This window comes from Sus scrofa, chromosome 2 (genome assembly GCF_054392235.1).
Source record: "Sus scrofa isolate SSC_HxYL_T2T_F1_AM1 chromosome 2, Sscrofa_HxYL_maternal_Yorkshire_Landrace_v2.0, whole genome shotgun sequence".
Lineage (NCBI taxonomy): Eukaryota > Metazoa > Chordata > Mammalia > Artiodactyla > Suidae > Sus > Sus scrofa.
Window position 1 is genome coordinate 112023915 of NC_139384.1, and position 23629 is coordinate 112047543.

The window sequence follows — 23629 nt, forward strand, 5'->3', positions numbered from 1 at the left end:
ATTCAAATATGCCATCATGGACTTCTTTGGAACTACTGGTTGTACTGGCTGAGAAAATAATAAAAGAGTTTGATTATGGGAACTTAGGTCAAACAATCAGATGTTTCTTTGGTGGCTTGTATTTGGTGGACAATCTCAAACTACCCCATCAACAGTGTTTATGGCTTCAAAGAAAATTCCCCCCTGACAAGCTTTATTTCTAGACATCAGGGTTCTGGGTCTCATTGGAAGACACTCAACAATAACAAATATTCAGTACTATTCTAGAGGGGGAAAAAGATGCATGGAGAGCTTTGCCATTTGAGGGAGCTAACAAAACATTTCAGTATTGACTAATAAAGTACTTTAGCAGGCAGACTTGGGCTCAATTTGTGTCACAGCCAGATCATGAGTCAGAGAATGATTTCATTGATCTAGCCTACTCTTCAGTCTTTTAATGCCTCCATTGATTAGACAACTGAGATTGCTATGTGGGAGGCATATCATGACAGTAAAAATGAATGTTCTTTTAAGATGTAATTAAAAAACACCACATGAAGAATTTTTGAATGTCAAAGATATTCAAAGATTTTCTTCACTGATGCAAAGGAGTTTTAGCTTTGGCTTACTTCTCTCGTGTTTACTGGGTGGATGGAAGGTAGTCCTCCAGGTCATGAAAGTTTTTTGAAATGAATAGGGTCAACTGGGATCAAACATGTGTATGCATTCTTGAGAGGTCACCAGGAACCTCATAGGAAGGAATGTGGGGACACCTGGGATCCCCTGTAAGGCTCTGGACACTTAAGGGATTCTTTGGTAAGGTCATGCTCAAACCTGTACCTTGGAAATAGCCTGAAGCTTTGGAAGAGGGCAGAGCTGGGTTCCCTTCCCACTTACTCTATAGAGTTCGTTATTCATCCTCTTTGATTCTGAATGTCCTCATTTATAAAATGAGGATCAAACCATCCAGAATAATGTACTCAATATAGTTACTATAAAGAATTAAAGGAGACCACATTTCTAAAAAGCTTAATAGGATACCCGATTCATAGACGTTGCTAAATAGATACCTGCTCTGTTTTTTTGAATGAGAGGTGAGGAAGATATAGGGTTGGCATGGGGAAAATGAGGGTTTTCCATCAATCTGTCCACTTAAAGGTAGAGTTACTACTACTGACTTCTGAAACCTGAAGGAAAAATTTGCTTGAAAGGTACCCAGGGAGACCTGAATGAGACTGACTGGTGGTAACGGGTGCAAACTTTAGACAGACCGACAGATCCTAACACCCGATTTGCTACATCCTGTGTGCCTTTGGAACCATTTAAGCTCTCTGCATTGTTTCCCTGTGTGCTTGTCAGGGGAGACTTTTCTTTGAAGCCATAAACACTGTTGATGGGGTAGTTTGTTTCCCTGTAAAGTGGTAGTAATGCTACCTGTTTCAGAGAAAGTGCCACAGGCCCCTGTTTGCTTGGCCAACCCGTTCTCTCATCCCCTGACACTTGACTTCCCCTCTCTTAAGGCAAGGCTCTCGTAGTCATGCTTATCCCACATGGGTATGACCCTGTGCTTGCCACAGAGGAGAGAATGGCAGTCACCTGCCTTAGGAGGACCCACCTCACAACTGGGCTGACACAACCAGCTTCTCTCTCCGGAGGGAAAATTAAATGACATTACAAAAGAAAGTGCTTAACACAGTGCCCAGAGTGTAATGAGTATTCAGTTAAACAATTTTTTTTCTTGCCAAACCTGCAGCATATGGAAGTTCCCAGGCCTTGGGTTGAAGCTGAGCCACAGCTGTGACCTAAGCCACAGCTGCATCAGTGCCGGATTCTTAACTCACTGTGCAAGGACCAAACTTGCGTCTCAGCAGAGACCAGAGCTGCTGCAGAGATAGCACCGGATCCTTAACCCACTGTGCCACAGAAGGAACTCTAAGATTCAATAATTTTTAAACCCAAAGTAAAGGCCCCTTCTAGACATCTAGTCTTCAGAAGAGATCAGAAACATTCAGGGTGGTATGGTCCTAGACCAGGCATCTTCAGCTTACAAAATTTCAGTTTATAGTAACTGTGATGTAGATAGTTGGTACAAGCCTAATGAGCAGATCAGGGCGAAGGGGTTTCCCCCAGGTTCTGGAGTGATGGCTCAGACTAAGAGAAGGATGACAGTCCTACCTTTATATCCCGTTCATGGCAGAGTCATGTCTGAATGAAGTTTGTATTAAATGGTTTTCTCTGGAAAAGCCTAAAAATCCTTTTGCTAGAGATTTTAATATCAAGGTTCCCACATAAGTAGATTAGGATCTAGAATTGCTTATTTTTAACAAGTCTGACTGGGAAACAGCAGGGGTGAAATACCATTTCTAACCACGCCTCTTTCTCACATGCCCCTTCTAAGTTGACAGCATCAGACTCAGGAGTGGCTGCGTCCTTATCCAGCTCTCAATGGGTTCAGCTCATTAAATGCAGCAAAACTTACTTGGCAAGGATTACATCCCATTTTTCTCATTAAACCAGAACAGGCACCATGGTGGGGAAAAGGAGATCTCAATTTCTGTGATCTTAAGTCTCAAAAAAGGAAGTGGTCTCCTTAATAAACAATACACCGACAAAGAAATCCTTTCCAATTTTAGTATTAATCTCAATTATCCACCAATATTTTGAAGACAGATGTTTTTAACCCGTCTATGTACTTTTTTCTTTTACAGTATTTTTTCTTTTCTCTTAATAGTTTCTGATGTCGTGACAATATGATTCCCCTTTCTCTTCTACACAAACCTGAAGTTCATTTTGATTTTTCTTTTATAATTTTCATTCTAAGTGAATTTCCTCAGCTGAATAATGTACAGATGATTTTTGTGTGTGTGACAGAATATTTCCCACACCACCTTTTCCTAAAACGGAAATTTTCCTGGTTTGAAATCAGCCAACTGTGTAATTAATGCACTTCAGAGATTCCCTAAAGTTTTCACCTTTGTTGAAAAATTCTGCATTACTTTTAGGATACCAATAAAGACTTCGGGCAAAATACCATTCTTCCAGCATCATCCACTATGCAATGGGGTCACTAAAGCACAGCATGGCAATCTCTACAAACACTTCCTTTAATTTACATATATGTGTGCGTGTGTGATTATACATCTATATGTATGTGTGTGCATGCATGCACGTGTGTATAATCTATAACGAGCAAAGTATAATCCAGGTTTCTTTTCAAAAGGAACAACCAGTTCAAATGCACAGCTGGAAATGGCAGAAAACACATAATTAGACAAATTGGATTTAAGAGTTACATAAGGTCTCAACTGAGCCAGTGAATAAGAAGCTGAATGAAACGTTGTGATTGCTGTTCTGGTGCTAGAAAGAACAGAATATGTGGATATGTGTGTTTGGGGCAAATAAAAGGCAATTACTGGGAATTATGGAGTCTAGTTGGCATTCCATGAAAGTTAGACTATAGAATGTTTCACAGTGGGCTGTGCTGGAGAAATCAAATGTTGTCCATAGGTAAAAAGGGAAGTCTGTCAGAGATGTGCCCTGAAGGAAAGATTTGTAAATATTGGCACTGTATTTTAGGAAAAAAGGCAGTAGAAAAATTTACATAATATACAGCTTTTCAATAGGATCATAACAATTCTCAGAGAATTTTAAGTACAAGGGAATTCATTATATATTATTATTTCCCTTCTAAACATGGACCTTTCCAGCCAAGGCAGGTATATTCTGAAGAAGATAACAAGCAAATTCTAATTCAATTAGGATGAAAATTATAAAAGAAGAATCAAAATGAACTTCAAGTTTGTGTAGCAAAGAGAGAATACACAAACCAATGACTAAATATTGAAGGTAAGCCCCCTCATAAGATTAGGAAGCTGAAATTAAATTGCCACTTTTTCCTATTTGCAAACATTCTTATTTGCAAATTTGTCTCAAGGCAACTGAATGAAAAGTAGATATTCTCTCTCGACAATCTCTCTGAAATAAATGGGACAAAAAAGCAATTGTCTAAGAGAGTCCTATCTTCTTAAAGAGAGCATTGTAGATTAACTGATAAAAGTACTTATTAGTCCCCATGACAGCAATGTTTATGGCATTTGGGGCTTGTCTCTCTGTCTGCAAGTTGAATAAATATCTGTAAAATCCTTGCCAATAATAACAATAACTTCTTGGTGTTGATGCTGCCTAACCATTAAAATCTCTAATGGCAATATAATGTTTGGTTTGATAAACTTTACCAAAAAATGTTTGGAGAAATCTGACTTGTGAAACACGTGCTGGGGATGGTGGCAGGTACAAAGATAAATAGTTCCCTACCTCAAATTTATAATCTCATGAGACAGAGAGAAATATATACAAATAATACAGGGAAACAAACTGGTGTGTTGTTGGCAACTTTGCCATGTACTTGGTGGTTATACATCTGGAGTTTTATTTCAATGATAAAAATTATTTTGAAGAAGTATATTTTGCTTGTGTAACCATTTCAAGTACATTTTGTTTGAGTTATTTAACAGGAAAAATTTTTTATGCCATAGGTATGTCTGTGCAACCATTATGATGCTATTCTAATAAAGTATTATATAATACTCCTAAGTTTAAGATCAAATAACTCTGTTTCCCATATCATTAAGGGCACACTACTTGGCAAAAGTCCTTATTATAAATCAAATGGAGGCCCTTAATGGCAAGTTTTTAAAAACCTATGTAATCTGATGTGGGCAAATAGCTACCAAATAGATTCTCAAGTGTGACAAACCCTTAACTCATTCTCACCAGCTATCTATAGAGTTATAAAATGCAAATGTCCCATGCGGAGAAGACACGCCCCCCCCTCCCATTTCTTGATATGTGGGAAAGGTTTGAAGCTATATGTTTGCTAGGGGTGTAGTGACTCAGATAATCTAAGGGGCATGGGGGCTGACAGGAGAATAACAAATGTGATCAAAACATGGCTAGCTTTGGTTTTGCAGTCTGAAATACTTTCTGAGAGAGAAGAGGTTGCTTTACTTTCTAAAAATCTTCAAAAATACCAGAGAGGGCAGGTGGGTTCAGTATACCTTTCCCTCGGTTAAATGCAAGCTCTTGATCCTTGAGTCAGTATCCTAATATATCCCAGCCTCAGAGAAGGGTATCTGTTATTCATCAGTGAATGAACAATGAATTAAGGGACTTTATGCACTCTTCTAGGCCAACAATCATCAAATGATGGATCACAGAGAAATATCTTGAATAAAATACATTTGTTTGGTCTGACCATAGATTATTTTGTGACGTTATGTCTTAACTCGGGATTCACTAAGACATAAAAATAAATGAGAATTAAAGAACAATCATTTGGAATAACCACTTTACACTTAAACATCATAACTCATTCTTTGGTGTGTTCCTACCAAAATGAGTAATGCCAGAAAGAGGTGAATATTTTCTATTGTGTTAGGACCAAACAGTTGCTAGTTTCAAACTGATAAAACTCTCCTCCAAATTTGTGTATTTGCAGATAGAATTTCTGGTTTGTAAAACCAAATTTAACGTTTATCTTGTCAGAGAGACTAGGCCTAAGAACAAAAACACATACAAAAGAGAAAGTAGAGACTTACTGTATCACGTTGCCTGTTATCTTTCCCTGATATTATCAAGAAGTAGTTCCATGTCAACAGTAACAACAAAACCAGTGGTATCATGTAGAGCTCAAAGTTCCAGACAACAAAGAGAAAAAGCTGGAGGAGAGAGAAGGGAGATGAGTCAACATTGAGTTTCATTAAATGAACTCTCTTATCCATACTGCACTCAAAAAAAAAACAAAAAACCCACAACTAAATGCTTCATAACGGAAAGACTTATCTTGAAAACAAAGCCTTGAGAACTTCTTAGGTATTTTTCTAAAAGCAGAACTGACCCCTGGAAAGTCACTAAGATTTTTACTTTGTTTAATTTCTATGGAGGAAAAACCGATATCATTACATTGTCAGCAAGGCAATTTTAATTTTTCCCCTCCAATGAAATTATTGTCAGGTCGGACAAAACAAAGTTAAAAAAAAAGGCAGCAAAATGAGCTTCACTACATTGTCAGAAATAACCGGTTTACCTGCCTTAATGATAAAGGATGAATCACCATTTAATATCAGGGACTTTTTTTTTTTTTTAAATCTCACTTGGATAACACAATGTAACAAGCATAATAGGCAGATGAAAATACCAAGTCTACACCAGAGAGCCCCCAAGATTTCACATTATGAATAAAAGCACTGCTACCAACAAGTGTAAAAACATCCAGCATTGCCATAGAAATCAAACAGCTATTTTAAAAACGGGGTACCTTTGTCAAAGGAAAATTTTAAATGTCTACTTTTATTATCTTTTAAGACTCCTTACTTCTTTAAGTATGTAAATGATTTTTAAAAGTGTAAGAGGAATGTAAGATGCAGAATTCACCTTGGCTGTCAGAAAGAGCCATTCTCAGAACATCTGCGTTGTAAAATAACCAGCATTGGATATAAAGCATGACCCTTCCTCATGCCCTTAAAACCATGAAGATCATCTAAATTCTCTGGGTCCATGGCTTCTGCTGCCCAAGTAAGGTAATGTTAAGTCAGATGGCAGTTAAGAGCCAGATTACCCCTGGTGTTAGCTAGTCCTATAACTTCTTGGCCCAGTACATATCCTCCCTTTGCTGTCTTCATCTGTAAAATGCGGGTGAGAAGAGTATCCGCCTGAGAGGCTGTGAGAATTAAACAGCTGAGGCGTTCCTGCTGTGGCTCAGCTGAAACGAATTTGACTAGCATCCATGAGGATGTGGGTTCAATGCCCTGGCCTAACTAGTGGGTCAGGGATCCAGCATTGCTGTGAGCTGTGGTACAGGTCGAAGACGCCACTCGGATTCCATGTTGCTGTGGCTGTGGTGTAGGCCAGCAGCTGTATCTCTGATTCGACCCCTAGCTTAGGAACCACCATACTCCACAGGCGCGGCCCTTAAAAAAAGGCAAATTGAAAAAGAATTAAACAGTTGAAATGTATTAAGGATTTAACACACTGATTGGTACCCAGTAAGTGCTCAAAAAATTACCGTATAAAATGATTGATATCCATACCTTACAAAATTTAGAAAGTTAACTATTTGTCAACTAAGGTCCTCAGGTAGTATATATTCTAATAGTAAAAACTAGAAAGCAGAGTTCTCCTCATGGCACAGCAGAAATGAGTCTAAGAGCCATGAGGTTGAGGGTTCGATCCCTGGCCTCTCTCAGTGGGTTAAGGATCTGGTGTTGTTGTGAGCTGTGGTGGATGTCACAGACGCGGCTCAGATCCCACACTGCTATGGCTGTGGTGCAAGCTGGCAGCTGCAGCTCTGATTTGACCCCTCGCCTAGGAATTTCCATAGGAATTTCCATGTGCCGTTGGTGAGGCCCTAAAAAGCAAAAAACAAAACAAAACAAAAAAAACAAAACAAAACAAAACAAAAAAACAAAACCGAGAAAGTCATCTGCCTGCTAAGAGTTAGCTGAAGCAGAGTATAATTGGGAATTTAAGCTAGCCGGTTGGGGTCCCACAAACATCTTGCCTTTCACAGGTGAGAAAGGTGAGGGGCAGTGCCCGGAGGATGCTCACATCAGGCATTCTCAGCAGCAAAGGCTATTCTCGGCCTTATTAATGAACCTCAGCCCAAGCCCACAGTCTATTCAAATTGCAAAGAAAATGAACCTGAATGGAATGGTGGAGGGACTCCTGGCCTGAGTGCCAGAAGACAGGTTCTGGGCTTTAGAAAGTCACTCTGCCTCAGTGTTTTCATTTCTCAACACAGGTCTGTAGACCTGATCACCTCTAATATCACTTCTTTAATATTTAAAATAACTTATGACATTACTGTACCATCAAGGTTTTTTAAATAGGGTATTTTTTTTTCATTTTTTAAAGTTTTATAGTATAGCTGATTTCATAATGTTATGTAATTTCTGCTGTACAATAAAGTGATTCAGTTATACATATACACATATCCATTTTTCCCAGATTCTTTTCCACATAGGTTATCACAGGACTTTTTTTTTTTTTTTCTTTTTAGGGCTGTACCACTGGCATATGGAAGTTGCCAGGCTAGGGATCAAATGGAGCTACAGCTGCTGGCCTACGCCACAGCCACAGCAATGTGGAGTCCGAGCTGTGTCTGAGCAGCAACCCTGGATCCCTGACCAGCTGAGCAAGGCCAGGGATCAAACCTTCACCCTCATGGATGCTAGTCAGATTCCTTTCCACTGCACCACAATAGGATCTCTGGTTATCACAGAATATTAAGTAGAGATATAAATTTTGAAAACTGTATATTTTACTGAATTATTTGATATTCATAACCCAGATGGACACAAAAAAAGCATAAATAATGGTTTAGTAACCCAAGAAATGAATTTTGGACAGAATTACATGGTAACTATAGATTGAAGTTCCTGAATAAGAAAAGTCTCAAATATGTTAATGCATGAAATATGAGCCATATCTTCTGTTTCACCAAAAGAAAAGCATAGAGATTTCCAGAAAAGAAAAATATTCATATTTAATTTTTGAAATGTATACAATCTATTTAAAGATGATACAAATTATAACTGATGGCTATGATTATTCTATTAAAATGAATTTTTAAAGTACAATTCTTTATTCAGGAAGAAATTTAAGGAACATTTGACAGACACCAGCACATACAAAAGGAAAATTTGGGGGCACTAGAATCCATATTAATTCTTTATGTGTTTATTTGTAAAATTTGGAAATCACTAAAATATAAACTTTTTAAGGGTAGAGACTTTTTCTTTTTGCTTACTGTTCTATTCCTAGAGGCTAGAATGGTGCTTGGGGTAGGTGCTCAAGAAATATATATTTGATGAATTAGGGAATAAATATGTGCTGGGTTCCCAAGTCATTTAACATACGTTTATTTAATCATTTGTATTAGTAAAAGTCCGATAGAGTTACTATTTAAAACCAAGTGTCTCTTGGAAAATGTATTCATAATTACAACCTGGGATACCACTAGTAAATTTCTCCCTGAGGCATGTAAGGTAGAAGAAGTATCTGAGGGCCTCAAGAAAATTATCTTTCCATTCTGGCTTTGCAGTCATGAACTGTCTTTCCTCTTAGACCTTTCTATATAGTTGCCTTTGCCAAGGACATTCACTTGACTCAGTGTATTCTGGCCTCATAGATGAGACTCAGGTTTTTCCCTTGCTAAATATCACCAACTGTAATGCCTTTTAACCTACTGAGCATATACATTCCCCCTTGTAATGTTCACTCATTAGTGTTAGAATCCTGATGTTAGCCAGAATGAATTTCCTTGTAATGTTCATGTAGTGGTGTTAGTTGTTGGCCAGGGGCTGCATCAAATAAATTTTAGGATGATAATTCTGCAAGTTATCTATCCTTATATCATATCTTTTCCATAAATTCAACATCACTAGTTGCTTAAAGTACCACTTATGAGGTATGATTTCTGGACACTTCTCCATTGTGGACATCGTCTTCTTACCACATCTCAATCAATATATCAATAGCTTTCTAAAAATACAGCATTCAGAACTGACACAACACATATCATGAATACCTATGATATTTATATGCCCAAACAACATGAATACCAGAACACAGGGTGGGCAAAGATACAGAAGAGAAAGGCAAAGAAAGAAATTGCATTAGCTTTATGAATGCTGGTAGTGAAAAAATAGTCTTTTTCCCTATTTTGTGCTCTTTCAGAATCTAATATCTGAGTAACTAAGTAGAACCCATGATCTCGAAAATCTTTTAAGAAAATAAGACAACTCTGAATAAACTCTAAATACAAAGCATTTAGTTTTTCTTTTCTCAAAATTTAATTGAAGCTTTCAAAAGGTCAAAAGAGAGTGTTGCATATTCTTGTCTACCTCACTGAAAATTAATTGACCATATATGCATAACCTTATTTCTGGGCTCTTTAAGATTCAAGTCCATTGATCTATGTAATCAGTTTTTATGCCAACACCATAATGTTTTGATTATTATAGTTCTGTAGTTTAGTTTGAAATCAGGGAGGATGATGCCTCCAGTTTTGCTCTTGTTTCTCAAGATTGCTTTCACTATTTCATGTCTTTTGGGGTTTCATACTAATTTAAATATTGCTTATTTCTGTGAAAAATGCTGTTGGAATTTGATAGAGATTGCATTGAATCTGTAGATAATTGTGGTAGTACAGACATCTTAACGATATTAATTATTCCAATCCATGAGCAAGGAATACATTTCCACTTATTTGTGTTTTCTTCAATGTTGAGTACACTGCATCTATACCCACTTTCTTGAGAATTTTTTTTAAATCATAAATTGATATTGAATTTTGTCAAATGCTCTTACTGTATCTACTGAGATGATCATATGATTTTTATCCTTCATTAATGTTGTATATCCTGTTGAATGATTTGTGGATGTTGAATCATCACTGCATCCCTGGAATAAATCCCATTTGATTATACTGAATGATCCTTTTAATGTATTATTGAATTTGGTTTGCTAATATTTTATTTTATTTATTTTTTTTTTGCTTTTTTTTTTTTTTTCAGGGCTGCACCCATGGCAGATGGAGGTTCCCAGGCTAGGGGTTGAATTGGAGCTACAGTTGCAGGCCTACACCACGGCCACATCAATGCCAGATCCAAACTGTGTCTGTGACCTATACCACAGCTCATGGCAATGCCAGATCCTTAACCCATTCAATGAGGCCAGGTATTGAACCTGCAACCTCATGGTTCCTAGTCAGATTTGTTTCTGCTGTGCCACAATGGGAACTCCAGCTAAAATTTTATTAAGAATTTTTTCACCTCCGTTCTCAGGGATACTGGCCTGTAATTTTCAGTTCTTACGGGAATGGACAGTTTTTTTCAATAAATGATGTTGGGAAAACTGGACAGCCACATGCAAAAGAATACAACAAGAATGTCTTACACCACACACACAAATTGACGGAAAATGTATTCAAGACTTGAATGTAAGACATGTAACCATAAAGCCCCCAGAGAAAAACATAGGCAAAAAGCTCCTTGTCATTGATCTCAGTTATAGTTTTTTGAATGTGACTTGCAAAACAAAGGCATCAAAAGCACAAATAAACAAGTAGGACTACATCAAACGAAGAAGCTTCTGCACAGTAAAGGAAATCACCAACAACATGAAAAGCCAACCCATTAGATGGGAGAAAATATTTGCAAATTATACAACTGAAAAGGAGTTAATATCCAAAATACATATAACTTAATAGCCAAAAACCAAGCAAACTGATTAAACATGGGCAGAGGATGTGAATGGACATTTTTCCAAAGAAGACATACAGATGGCCAACAGGCACATGAAAAGATGCTAATCATCTAATCATCAGGGAAATGCAAATCAAAACCACAATGAGATATACCTGTCAGAATGGTTCTTATCAAAAAGTCAAGCAATAGGAAGTGTTGGTGAGAATGTAGAGAAAAGGGATCCCTTGTGCATTACTAGTGGGAATGCAAATTGGTACAGCCACTATGGAAAATAGTATGGATGTGCCTTAAAAAATTAAAAATAGAACTACCATATGATCTAGTAATTCCATTCTGGGTATTTGAAGAAAATAAAAATACTAATTCAAAAAGATACATGCACTCCCATGTTCATTGCAGCATTATTTATAATAGCCAAGATATGGAGGCAACATAAGCATCCATAAATGGATGAACAGATAAAGAAGTTATGATATAGGAATTCCCATTGTGGCTCAGGCAAAACAAACCCAACCAGTATCCATGAGGTTGTGGATTCAGTCACTGGCCTTGCTCAGCAGGTTAAGGGATCTGGCACTGCTGTGGCTGTAGTGTAGGCTAGCAGCTGCAGCTCTGATTCAAACCCTAGCCTGGGAACTTCCATATGCCAGATGTGTGGCCCTTCAAAAAAAAAAAGTTATGCTATAAATACAATGGAATACTATTCAGCCACAAAAAGAATGGAATCTTGTCATTTGCAACAAGCAGGATGGATCTAGAGGGTATTATGCTAAGTGAAATGAGTCAGACAGAGAAAGACAAGCACCATATGATCTCACATATATATGGAATCTAACAACAAAACAAACAAACACACAGATTCGTGGTTGCCAGAAGGCAGGGAAGGAAGTGAAATGGGTGAAGGGGTTCAAAAAATATGAACTTCCAGTTACAAAACAATAAATCATAGGAATATTGTGTATAGCATGATGATTATATTTAATAATACTGTATTGCATATTTGAAAGTTGCTAAAGGAATAAATCTTAAAAGCCCTCATCATAAGGAAAAAATACATGTAACTATATGCGGAAGGGATGGGAACTAGACTTACTGTGGTGACCATTTCACAATGTATACAAACACTGAATCATTACATTATATATCTGATACTTATATATGTTTTATGTTAATTATATCTCAATTTTTTAAAAAGATTATGAATATAGATCAACAATAAAATATATTTATTGAACATCTACTATGTGCTATGCAATACTGGGTAGTGAAAATTAGGATAAGACATGGTCTCTGGACTCACATTGCTAAGAATAATTAAGAAAAAAGCAACTGGTCTCTATAGTATTAGTGATGATTCTAATACTTGTTAATAGCAATGATTTTCTATTAGAGAGCCCTCAGAGAAAGAACAGGACCTTTTAGCCTATTCTTTCCATACTCAAGCTTCCTTTCTCCCTGGGGCCCACTTGCTTTAAAATGGAATCCTTTCCTTTTTTTTCCTCCAATAAACCACACTTTTGGCTGAGTCTTCAGTGTGAGAGTAGCAGAAGGAGAAGGCCAAGACAATGTAGGATCTGTCCTTGGTCCTGACCATACTTTTTCATGAAGCAGAAATATTAACCATAAAATGCCTAGGAGTTTTTCCCAATCCATACACACAAAAACCTGTTTTTCTTGCATGAGACATGAGAGGATTTAATGAATCTAGAATTTCTCAAGGTTATACTAGGTAATATGGACTCCTGCACATGTGTACAGTATTTAATTTCCTTTGATTTCATCAGTATGAAATCATGCCTTTTTTTCTCTGTACCAGTTTTCTTGCCTCTCCCATCTCCCCCTACACTTTTACTAAGGAACTTGGACTATGTTTTACTTTTTTAAAATCTATGCCAGCACTCAAAACAAAACATCTAGCCCTATATTAGTTAGCCTTGCTCATTAGAAGCTAAAACCAGTTTGAGAATTTGGTGGTTTTATTTTATGAATCGCTAGGTGGTTGTTCTGATTTACAATTAAAATTCTATAGCAGAAAATTTTCATGAGACACTAATCAAATGGTATTAAGTAAACTTAACTTTCTTCATTAGAAAAAGGATACTGAGAGTTTTACGCGTTACCCTAGATGGTAGACGCTCTCTGTCAATGTGCCTTGAACTGTTAGCCATGACCACGGGATCCCTCAAAAGCTGCTGCAGTGTGATGCACTAGAAAAAGCATGGGTATTCAAGTTAGGCCCATTTTTATATCTAAGCTCACGAGTCACTAGCTAGGTAACTGTTGGATAGTTACTAAATTACTCTTGGTTTTATCATTAGAAAAGTGGAAATCATACTATTTACAGATTGAGATGGAATTAGCCCAGTACTTAGCACCCATGAGACGTTCAATGAGCATTAGGTATTATTATAAGCAGGGATATATTGGCTCATACTACATATAATTTTTTGGTTTTTCTTGCAGCTCATCATTTTTCATATACCACTTAGAATTCACAGGTAATGATTGTTTCAAGCATAAGAACTATGTTTAAAAGGCCATGTCAGAGTTCCTGTTGTGGCTCAGTGGTTAATGAATCTGACTAGGAACCATGAGGTTGTGGGTTCAATCCCTGGCCTTGCTCAGTGGGTTAAGGATCTGGCGTTGCCATGAGCTGTGGTGTAGGTTGCAGAAATGGCTCAGATCCCATGTTGCTGTGGCTGTGGTGTAGGCAGGCGGCTACAGCTCCCATTAGACCCCTAGCCTGGGAATCTCCATGTGCCATGGGAGTGGCTAGTAGGAAGAGGATAAAGTGAGTCCCATTTTCAGTATTTTTATATTTAGCTTGTGGTGACTGCATAAAGTCATGACCCTAATTTATTCATACCTCTCTGTACCCATGCCTTTTACAATACCCTCCACAATGACACTGGGACATAGAACGTATAACTTGTTTTGGCCAAAGGGAAGAGTTGCAAAAATGTTAAACATAGAGGCTTAAGAAGCTCTTGCTTATCTGGGTTTGCCTTCTGCCCTCTTCAAACCCTGAGACACCATGTCAAAAGCACAGGCTAGTCTGCTGGATGATAAGAGACATGTGACAGTTGTCTTCATCGCCTCAGGTGGAAGCCAGGCAGCATCCGAAAGCAAAAACGCCTAAATGACCAGAAGCTGACCAGAAATGCATAAAAGCCCAGCTGAGAACAAAAGAAGGTGAGTGTGGTCCAAATTGCTCACCTACAGAATCATCACTAAATAAATGGTAGTTGCTTTACACTACTAATGGACTAGTTTGTTATACAGCAAGTGCTAACTGATACATACTTTTTCTCCAAAGGTGACAATGTGGTATAGAAAAATATGGTCTGGACCAAGAGCCTAAAGAAGTGGTTTTAGTTCCATTTCTGCTATTTGATCAACACAAGACCTTGGGAAGGGATTTATTCTCTTTTATTTGAGTCTGTTTTCTATAAAATGGAGATGGGACTACCCATCTATTTCACAAGTTTGTTGTGGGAAACAAGTGATGCAGTACACCTGAAAAAAAGTACTAAACCAGTACTTTACCACTAAGTACTAAATCAGGAGTTCCTGCTGTAGCTCAGTGGATTAAGAACCCGATCAGTATCCATGAGGATGTGGATTTGATCCCTGGCTTGCTCAGTTGTTTAAGGATCCAGAGTTGCCACAAGCTGTGGTGTAGGTTGCAGATGCATGAGGCTTGGATCTGGCTTTGCCATGGCTGTGGCATAGGCTGGCAGCTACAGCTCTGATTTGACCCCTCGCCTGGGAACTTCCATATGCCACAAGTTTGGCTTCCCCCCCCCAAAAAAAAAAAAAAAACCCACAGGAAAAAAAAACAAATTATTGAATCAATGTAAGTACTATAAACTTTATGCTTTTCATGTTTAAAACTGTTTCTGAAAAATTACAGAAACTTTATAATACTCCAGGGTAAGTCAACATGATTATTCCTCTTTGAGCATTAATAGAAGATGGATGATTTTCCTTAGAGGGATTTTTGTGTGGTCTGGAAAGAAACGGTTTGCTGGAAGGAAGTCCTAAGTGTTAAACAGAGGGGATGTAGTGAAATTCTTTACTAATAATCAAAGCAAGAAAAATCCAGATCTTTACAGAAACTCATTATTGCTAGTAAATGACATTATCATACATCGTAGTTTTTGTGAACTCTGGAATTGAAACAGTAAGGTTTTTAAATGTTAGCAATTTTTAACAACTTCATGTCCCTAGATATAAGATTCCGAACTAGCAGTTTTACTGACATCAATTCCTGTTCACAATTTTTTTCTTTTCTTTTCTTTTTTTGCTTTTTAGGGCTGCTCCTGTGGCATATGGAAGTTCCCAGGCTAGGGGTCAAATTGGAGCTGCGGCTGCCAGACTACATACACCACAGCCACAGCAATACTAGATTCGAGCCGTGTCTGTGGCCTACACCACAGCTCACGGCAATGCTGGATCCCTTAACCAACTGAGGGAGGCCAGGGATCGAATCTGCATCCGCATGGGTACTAGCTGGGTTCGCTACTGCTGAAATATGACAGGAGCTCCTCTTTTCACTTTTAAATCCAGATACCTTTTATCTAAATCAGTGTTCTCTTGCCTATGATTTTAGGACTAACATCACAAAACACAGTCCTTCAGTATCTGTTTGGGCCAGGCTTTAAAAACAACCTAAATTTTAATCATGTGCTCAGAATGGCTCTTTTGAAATCTATAACTTCTTCAAAGGTAACTGACATAATTTATCCTAACAAGCATCTTCTATCAGATGGCATAAAATGAACTTGACAGAGAAAGTCCTGCACGGCAGTCCTGGGAAGGCTGAGACTCTTCATTTTACAAGTGAGGAAACAGGCTCAGGAGTTTGAGATCTGTCTAAGGTACCCTGTACCCTGTAGCAGAATCAGCTAATTCCCAATCCAGTGTGCTTTTCCCAGAATGCTCCACTGCCTCTGTGGTAAAGGATTTTATAGTGAATGTTGACGCTCTAAAGGTTATTTAGAAACTGATCATTCAAATTTGTAGGTTTTCTAAATCTGTTTCTTCTCCCTCCTCTTGCTCCTGGATAACTATTTTTTGCATCAGTGCAAAGAAATGGAACACCACTTCTTAGGTGTTCTGGTAAATGTTTAACAGAACAAAGAGGTCAGAAATGAATGGTCAAAACGAGGTTTGTGGAGCCAATTTCATTCTTCCTTTTTCTCACTTTCTCTCATGGCTCTAAATAATCAAGGTTGGCTATTCACAAGGTTTTTATTAAGTGGGGTTTTCTTCTGTCCAAAATGTTTGGAAGAGGTTATCGAGGTGGCTTTAAAGGCAAAGACTGGAAAATGAATGAGCCAATTACATTTTACAGTCGAAGGAAAAAAAAAAAAAAAAAGCCTTACTTTTCCACATGAAGATTAAACAAACAAAAAGACCTTTTCTACTCAGAAGCTAAGTGAAGGTGGGCTAAGGCTTTTCACTTATATTTAAACAAGGCAAATTATAAAGAGTAGAGTGAATAATTCAAAATATTAAGATTTTAGAGCAACACCATTTCTTAGGTGTTGATTCCTCTTCCTTTGAGCCTGGGGTTTTATGAGTCCCAGGCAGGACCAGGCTATCCACATCATCCCATCAATTGATGCTCCCATTGAAGTGCAGTGGAAGATGCCTGCATTCAATGATCATTCAGTGTGACACATGACTGTATCCCTGGGGGAGTGCACTTCAAAAAAATCATTTAAGTTGGAATATTGAATATCCTATTCTTTTGCAAACTCCAGTATATTTTAAAAAAGAAATCTCATCCAAAATGATTAACACTTCCTACTGTTCAGGAAAAAAGCCTGCCCTTTCAGACTAACAGCTGTGGATCATTAGCTCTCCAGTGATGAGATGTGTTTGATGAGTATTTTTCTTTCTAATTAAGAGATGAGATTCTCTATTTGACTGTCTCTTCAGAAAGAAGTGAAGAAAAAATTCTCTGCCTACATGGAAAGGCCATCTCCTACAAAACAATTAATTATTTCACGGCCCTTTTAGAAAATCCTTTTCCTCCCTAATTTCAATTCATTTTTTTTCCCCTTAAACTTAACACATTTATGGTCTTCACAGTATTAACCCATTTTTCACCCAAGCTTCACCCTCTAATGTTTTCCTGTTGGTTTCATCATTCAAAAATGTCTATTTCAGATAAAATAGGATGAGGAAATATATCAAAAGTGCATGCATGCTTGCCCAAACAGAGAGCATTTGGTGTGAGGATAATTGCTACTATGAGAGGGGCCTTAAATAAGATAATAAATACATAGTGTTTGCCTTTTGAGGAAGAAGTCAATGCTTTAAAAACAAAATAAAAACTTTAAGGGGCCTAGCAACACATAAAACTGGATTTGGTAATTAATCCCTAAAAGGAAACTATTTCACATCTACCGAAAGACTGGGCCTTAAAGGAAAAAGCTGGCAGATGCAAAGTGAAACCTAACATATTCAGCTTTTCCTTTTGAAGAAGTCATCATCAAGGTTAAAATTTGTCAAATGAAACACATGATTGAAGAGAACAGTAAGAAGCAAATGAAAGCACTGTTTGAGAATTAATCCTATCAACTGACATTAAATACAAAAAAATGGCACAAGAAAAGACAGGAGGGAAGGAAGGGAAGAGGGAGACCTTTCAAACATTTGGGTGCTGTGCTGCAACTTCCCTCCCCCAAGGTGCATCTGGAAACTTGGAGGGATGTTTTTACTTATCACAATGTCTCGGATGGGGTGAGGCGGGGGTGTGAAACACCCTGAAATATGTGGAACAGATCCACCCCATGAAAACGTTCCCTGTCCCAAATGCTAACAGTACTCCACTTTGAGAAACACTGCCAATTTCTCACATAGACAGTAGAATATTCTACCATTAACTTAGAAAAGAAGAAGCAGTATGCATATATGTATACAAATGTACCTAGAAGAAGGCTAGGTGTGTTTCCTAGATGATGGCATGAGAGCAGGAGAGAAAACAAATTGCAGTCACTCATTTGTATTTGCACTGGATTCTTTCTCTTCATCATTATTCTTCAAATTTCTTAAAAATATGTCCAAAGAAGAATTGGAGGTGAACCTGCTCTGCCCACTTACTTTTCCTTGGATTACATTAGGCTCTGTACATCATCAGTGACTTCAGAACTTCATTTTCTGGGAAGGGGGTGGTTTAGCCTTGATTTAAATAGCCAGATGGTGTCACCACCTGTTCTAAGGTCTTTATTTCTGGTTGATTCCACTAGAGCTCTTGGTACCACCTCCATCAACAGGAGAGAGAAGACAGGCAATGTGAACCAGATAAATTCCCAGCCTAACGATAGCCTCTTCAAGGTGGTTTTAAAGTATGACACATTGCTCTCTTGAAGAGAGGCTCTGCTTTGTTTGGACAATTTTCTTTCTTTTGCCTTTTTAGGGCTGCACATGCAGCATATGAAAGTTCCCAGGCTAGGGGTCAAATCGGAGCTACGGCTCCTGGCCTACGCCACAGCCACAGCAACACCAGATCCTTAACCCAGTGAGCAGAGCCAGGGATTGAACCCACACCCTCATGGATACTAGTCAGGTTTGTTACTGCTGAGTTACAGCAGGAACTCCTTGGACAATTTTCTAAAATAAATAGTAGAAAGAAATCAGTGACAACCTTAGACCCACTGGATTGCTCTATCTTGTTGAGCTGTTTCCTGTGGTCCTGCCACAATGATCCAGGGAGCCTTATTGCACTCATATGCATGCATACGTAAGTGGCTTTTCTTCCTCCCCCAACAGAATAAGAACTAGGTAATTCTCTCTACTGCTTTCTGTTTGAGCAGTTACAACCAGATACCGAACTGGTGAGACTTGTGATGTGTTATGTTGTGCTCTCTCTCTCTGTGTGTGTGTGTGTGTGTGTGTGTGTGTGTGTGTGTGTGCTTTATTGTGTTTAGAGGGGAAAAAAATCAGAGTGTACTCTATAGCAAATGATCCCTTATATTGATTAGCCAAAATACATCAACAGAACCATCTATCTCTGTTGTTCTGGTGACAGAATGAGGTATATGGTTAGGAGTAGGAAAAAAAATAAGAAATTGGTTGATTTATTGGCAAAGCTTTGAACTGAATGCATATACTATAATGGTTCATTTATTTACTGATGGTGCCAAAAAACTGTTGGGATTTACTTAGACCACTTGTAAATATACATCAGAAAGTTCTGATTCTTTACTTTGTGATACTGCACGTGGGGTTTTTGAAGTTGCTACCTGAACTTAAAGTCTACCATCCCAGTACATCTAGTCCTTTTTGAAAAGCTTGACTTTGTCTATTAAAGACGCAAGCGTGACAACTAGATAGGACTCACATGAAGCTGTCTTAAATATGACTCATAGAAACAGCCAGTGAAGAATCTCCACAACAAAATGAACCAAAACAACCTCCAAGGAGGTGCTATCAACTAATCATAGCACAATGTGCCCTACTCTCCTTGATGGAAATATTATATCAATAGAACCTGCCAGCCAGAAGGTTTGGAAAGTTATTTATTTATTTAGATTTTTTTTCTTTTCTCAGCTAACAAGTTGTACCACTATTTCGCGTCATTTTTATCAAAGTCAGAGATGAAAGGCTCTGGCTTTGCTTTGAGAACACTGACAACTCCAAATTGTAAAGCCCAGAGTGTGTCCAAATTGAGCATCACATCAACATGAATAACTGATAAGCAATTCCTGCAATGTTGTGAGTTTCATGTTAGTAAAAGTTTGGATGTAGAATGAAAGTGACAAATGCTTACAGATGCCTGGAAAATGCTGATTCTCTAATATACCTTTCATTAGAAATTAGTACTTACCTAGTAGTTTGTAATGCCTGCTATGGAACCAAGCACAATTATGTTTTTAATTTTCATAGCTTCATCATTCACAGAAGTTCTACTCATTCAAAAACAGGTTTCATGTAAAGTCATGCTTGCAAGATTACAGAGCAACACATATTTATTGTTTTAAATGATTAAATATGAACAATTAAGAGGAATTGGTGCATTGGTATTATTTGGTCCACAAGGAGGTTGCTGGTCTCAAGTAACAACTGCTCTTAAAAAATACTCAAGAACGACATCAAAAAACATGTACGAATGAGTAAGACTATGAAGCTGATTAAAGCTTGTCTTTTTCTAGAATTCCATATCTACAGGATCCACCTAGTCCTGGAGGGATGCATGACTAACTCACTAGTATAGATAAAGGACATTTCATGTTTGATTTATTCCCTAAGTAAAAAGGGGGGGGGCTTTTTATGTTGGTTCTCAATTTGCTTCTTCTTTCCAAGTAGTTGTGTGTCCAGTGCCAATAAAAAAGGCATGTTTTTCTTGTGATACCCAAGTCCTTACAGAATATTCTGATATTGCTTCCTGCCTTTTAAATTTTTAAACAATTACTTAATAAAATCGATGGGTTAAAGGTGATATTTTATTTAGGGATATTGTCACATAAATAGGCCATCTTTCTATATCTCCCAGGGCTTCAGAAGTGCTGTAGAAGTTCGTTAAAGTTTACTAAAGATAGTTATCTTTTAAAGCTGTAAAGAAAAGAACCTATTATCCTTACTATTTCTGAAGTAGGTTCTTGATCAGCTCTACTTTGTGTGTATGTAAATGCTCCATCTAGAAACATAAATCTGATACCAATGTTTGCTGATGTACAAAATGTAAAATTTCCCCTAAGCTTGAAATCTGGCTTTAAAGCTATCTCCATCATGAACAGGTACAATATTTAGGGCAACAGCTGGCACTTCAGTTGCTCGTGGGGAGAAACTCCCTCTGTTCTATATAATGTGCCAGAAAATAGGATACCCAGCTATCTAACAAGCCAAACACATGTTAGTGGAGTCTGTGATACAAGTTACTTTAAAAATTAGTCCTATGGTCTTTGCCGTCTCCCTTCTGTCTTGCGGAACAGAAACACCTCTGAAAAAGCAGATGATCAATGATGATGACTGTCTTTTTATCCAGTAGCTGATAGGCAGAGGATTGTATCTCTGCCAAGTCTGGGGATATTTGGGACCCTTGTGATGCATTTCCACTCAATTATCTCGCTCAGACTTCTCTAACTTACCATGATTGTCTCTCCAGGGCTACTGATTTTTCTTTTTAATCCTTCCTGATATAACCTAGCAGTTACGCCAGGTTATTCTTTATCCAGATTTCATATCTTCATTGCAAGCTTAAAATCACAGAGCCAAAGTCAGGAAGCGTGTTTTAAAATTTTCACCCTCATAAATAGATTTCAGACCTAATAATATCATATATTTCAGCTATCTTACCAGTTTCTGAAACTTCATCTCCCATTCTGTCTTATAATTTTCTAATTTTCTCCTTCACTGGTCTCATTCCCCCCAATCCCTCTGTTCTGGAAAAACTTCAAGAGTTATGTTTAGCAGCTTTAGCTATGTCTGAACATTTCTCTTTGCAATTCAAATAATCATCTCAGGCTGATTTTAACAGGCTTCTTTACTCCATTCCATCTTTTACCCTTGCTGTGTAATGTTTACTGATGACTGTCTTTCTCCCATTTCTTAACAGATCTAAGTGGTCTAGTTACCACCCGGGAAGCCTAGAGGTTTGAACACTAAGTATACATTTCTCTTGGCTATTTTCCACACCTCTAAACATTCTCTTCCATGCAACAGGGCTTGTGTTTCAATGGTAACAGAAGTTATCAGAGAACACTAGTTTAGACAGCAAGCAAGCCGCACTCCAACTGTTCAAACAGCCTGACTTTTACAGTAAAAGGAAAGGCCCTGGGCCAAGACCACTGAGATGAGCAGGTATTTTTAGTTCACTTGTAGGCCAGCTCTAATGTAATTCTGAAATGTTTTCTTCAAACCAAACCCAACTTTTTCAGGGCTGTCCAAATCTGTTTTCTTTTATAGCAAGTACAAATTCTTGGAGCAAAGGAAGCATGCGTATCATTTGCAATGCTGCTGCATGTCTATGGTGTTGATGCCCGACGGCTCAAATTAGTCCGCAAAACAGATGAGCGCATTGTAATTAGCTCTTGTCAAACTGTTAGAAATACAAAAACCACTTCCACTGTAATAAAAATTATGAAAAAGAAAAAGCTCCCATCTCATTTTCAGCCAAAATAGTTCCTGAAATGTCTAGTAGTTTAGGATTCCAGAGTTCTAAAAGAAGGCCATTTCATTTTCAGAAAAGCTTTCACTTCATGGACATGGAGATGCCGAGATGTATTATCTTTCAGGCACTTCTTTTGTTGTATTTGCCCATAAAACCTCATTTCTAAAAATGACCTGTTGTGAGTGGACACATTTCGGTGAGCCACACAGTACTGATACATGATTCTCAATGAACATGTACTTGGAATATTTTTTTAATCAAATTTTTTTGAACTTTTTCTAGCAGTGTGCTATCTGTTTTCCCAAATAACTACATATTGTATTTTGTTTAAACAAAGGAGGACATTAAGGGGTTTCAGATGGGATAATTTTGATGTTAAACTTTCATGAAATGAACATCGGCTTCTCGTTGACAATATACGATAATATTCATTGTTTGGACAGTGCCTTAAAAGACTATTTTGCTTAAATTTTAAGTTACTCACAAGCTTCAGTAGGGTCCTGGAGATTTTTGGAATTTAATGTGCTCTTCAAGAAAACTATAGGCTATTGTATATTATAAAAAATAAATAAATAAATTTAAATACTAACCAAAAGACGATGCAGTTTGATATTAGGTCAGATATACCAAAAACAAACAAACAAAGAAAAACCAAAAAACTATCCCCTTCTACTTGCCTTGGGAATTTTCCCAAAGATATCTTCAGGTATGTTTACGGAATTAAGCAAGATGGCACAAACGAATATATCTTTAAAAGTAATCAAATTACCATATACAAAAGTTAATATGAAATTGATCACAGAGCTAAAACTATAAAACATCTAGAAGAAAACATAGGAAAAATTTTGTGGCCTTGGGTTAGGCAAAGAATTCATAGATACAACACTAAAAACATGACCTAAATGTGCATTAGACTTCATTTGAAGTATTATGTACTTCATAAGTACATAGAAACTTTTGTACTTCAAAAGACACCATTAAGAAAATGAATACAGCTCAAATACTGGGAGAAAAAAAAATTGCAGATAGGAGGTCCCCTTGTGGCTCAGCAGAAATAAACCGGACTAGTATCCAAGAGAATGGGGGTTTGATCCCTGGCCCTGCTCTGGGTTAAGAATCCAGCGTTGCTGTGGGTTCTGGTGTAGGTTGCAGATATGGCTCGGATCTGGCATTGCTGTAGCTGTGGCATAGACTGGCAGCTGCAGCTCTGAGTCGAGCCTTAACCTGGGAACCTCCATATGCCGCAACAGCAGCCCTAAAA

At 37.7% G+C, this 23629-nt stretch overlaps 1 protein-coding gene across 42 annotated transcripts in view; it reads right to left on the reverse strand.

Annotated features, from left to right (window-relative positions):
• Positions 1 to 23629, reverse strand: part of MCTP1 (multiple C2 and transmembrane domain containing 1) — a 537796-nt gene that overhangs the window by 94863 nt on the left and 419304 nt on the right. For all 42 annotated transcript variants that reach the window (XR_014838295.1, XR_014838291.1, XR_014838294.1 and 39 more), the window contains one exon: positions 5577 to 5696. Coding sequence is in view for 29 of the 42 variants with exons in the window: in XM_021084540.2 (XP_020940199.2) it covers positions 5577 to 5696 (120 nt within the window). In the remaining 13 variants the exon portion in view is untranslated. The remainder of the gene's footprint in view (positions 1 to 5576; positions 5697 to 23629) is intronic.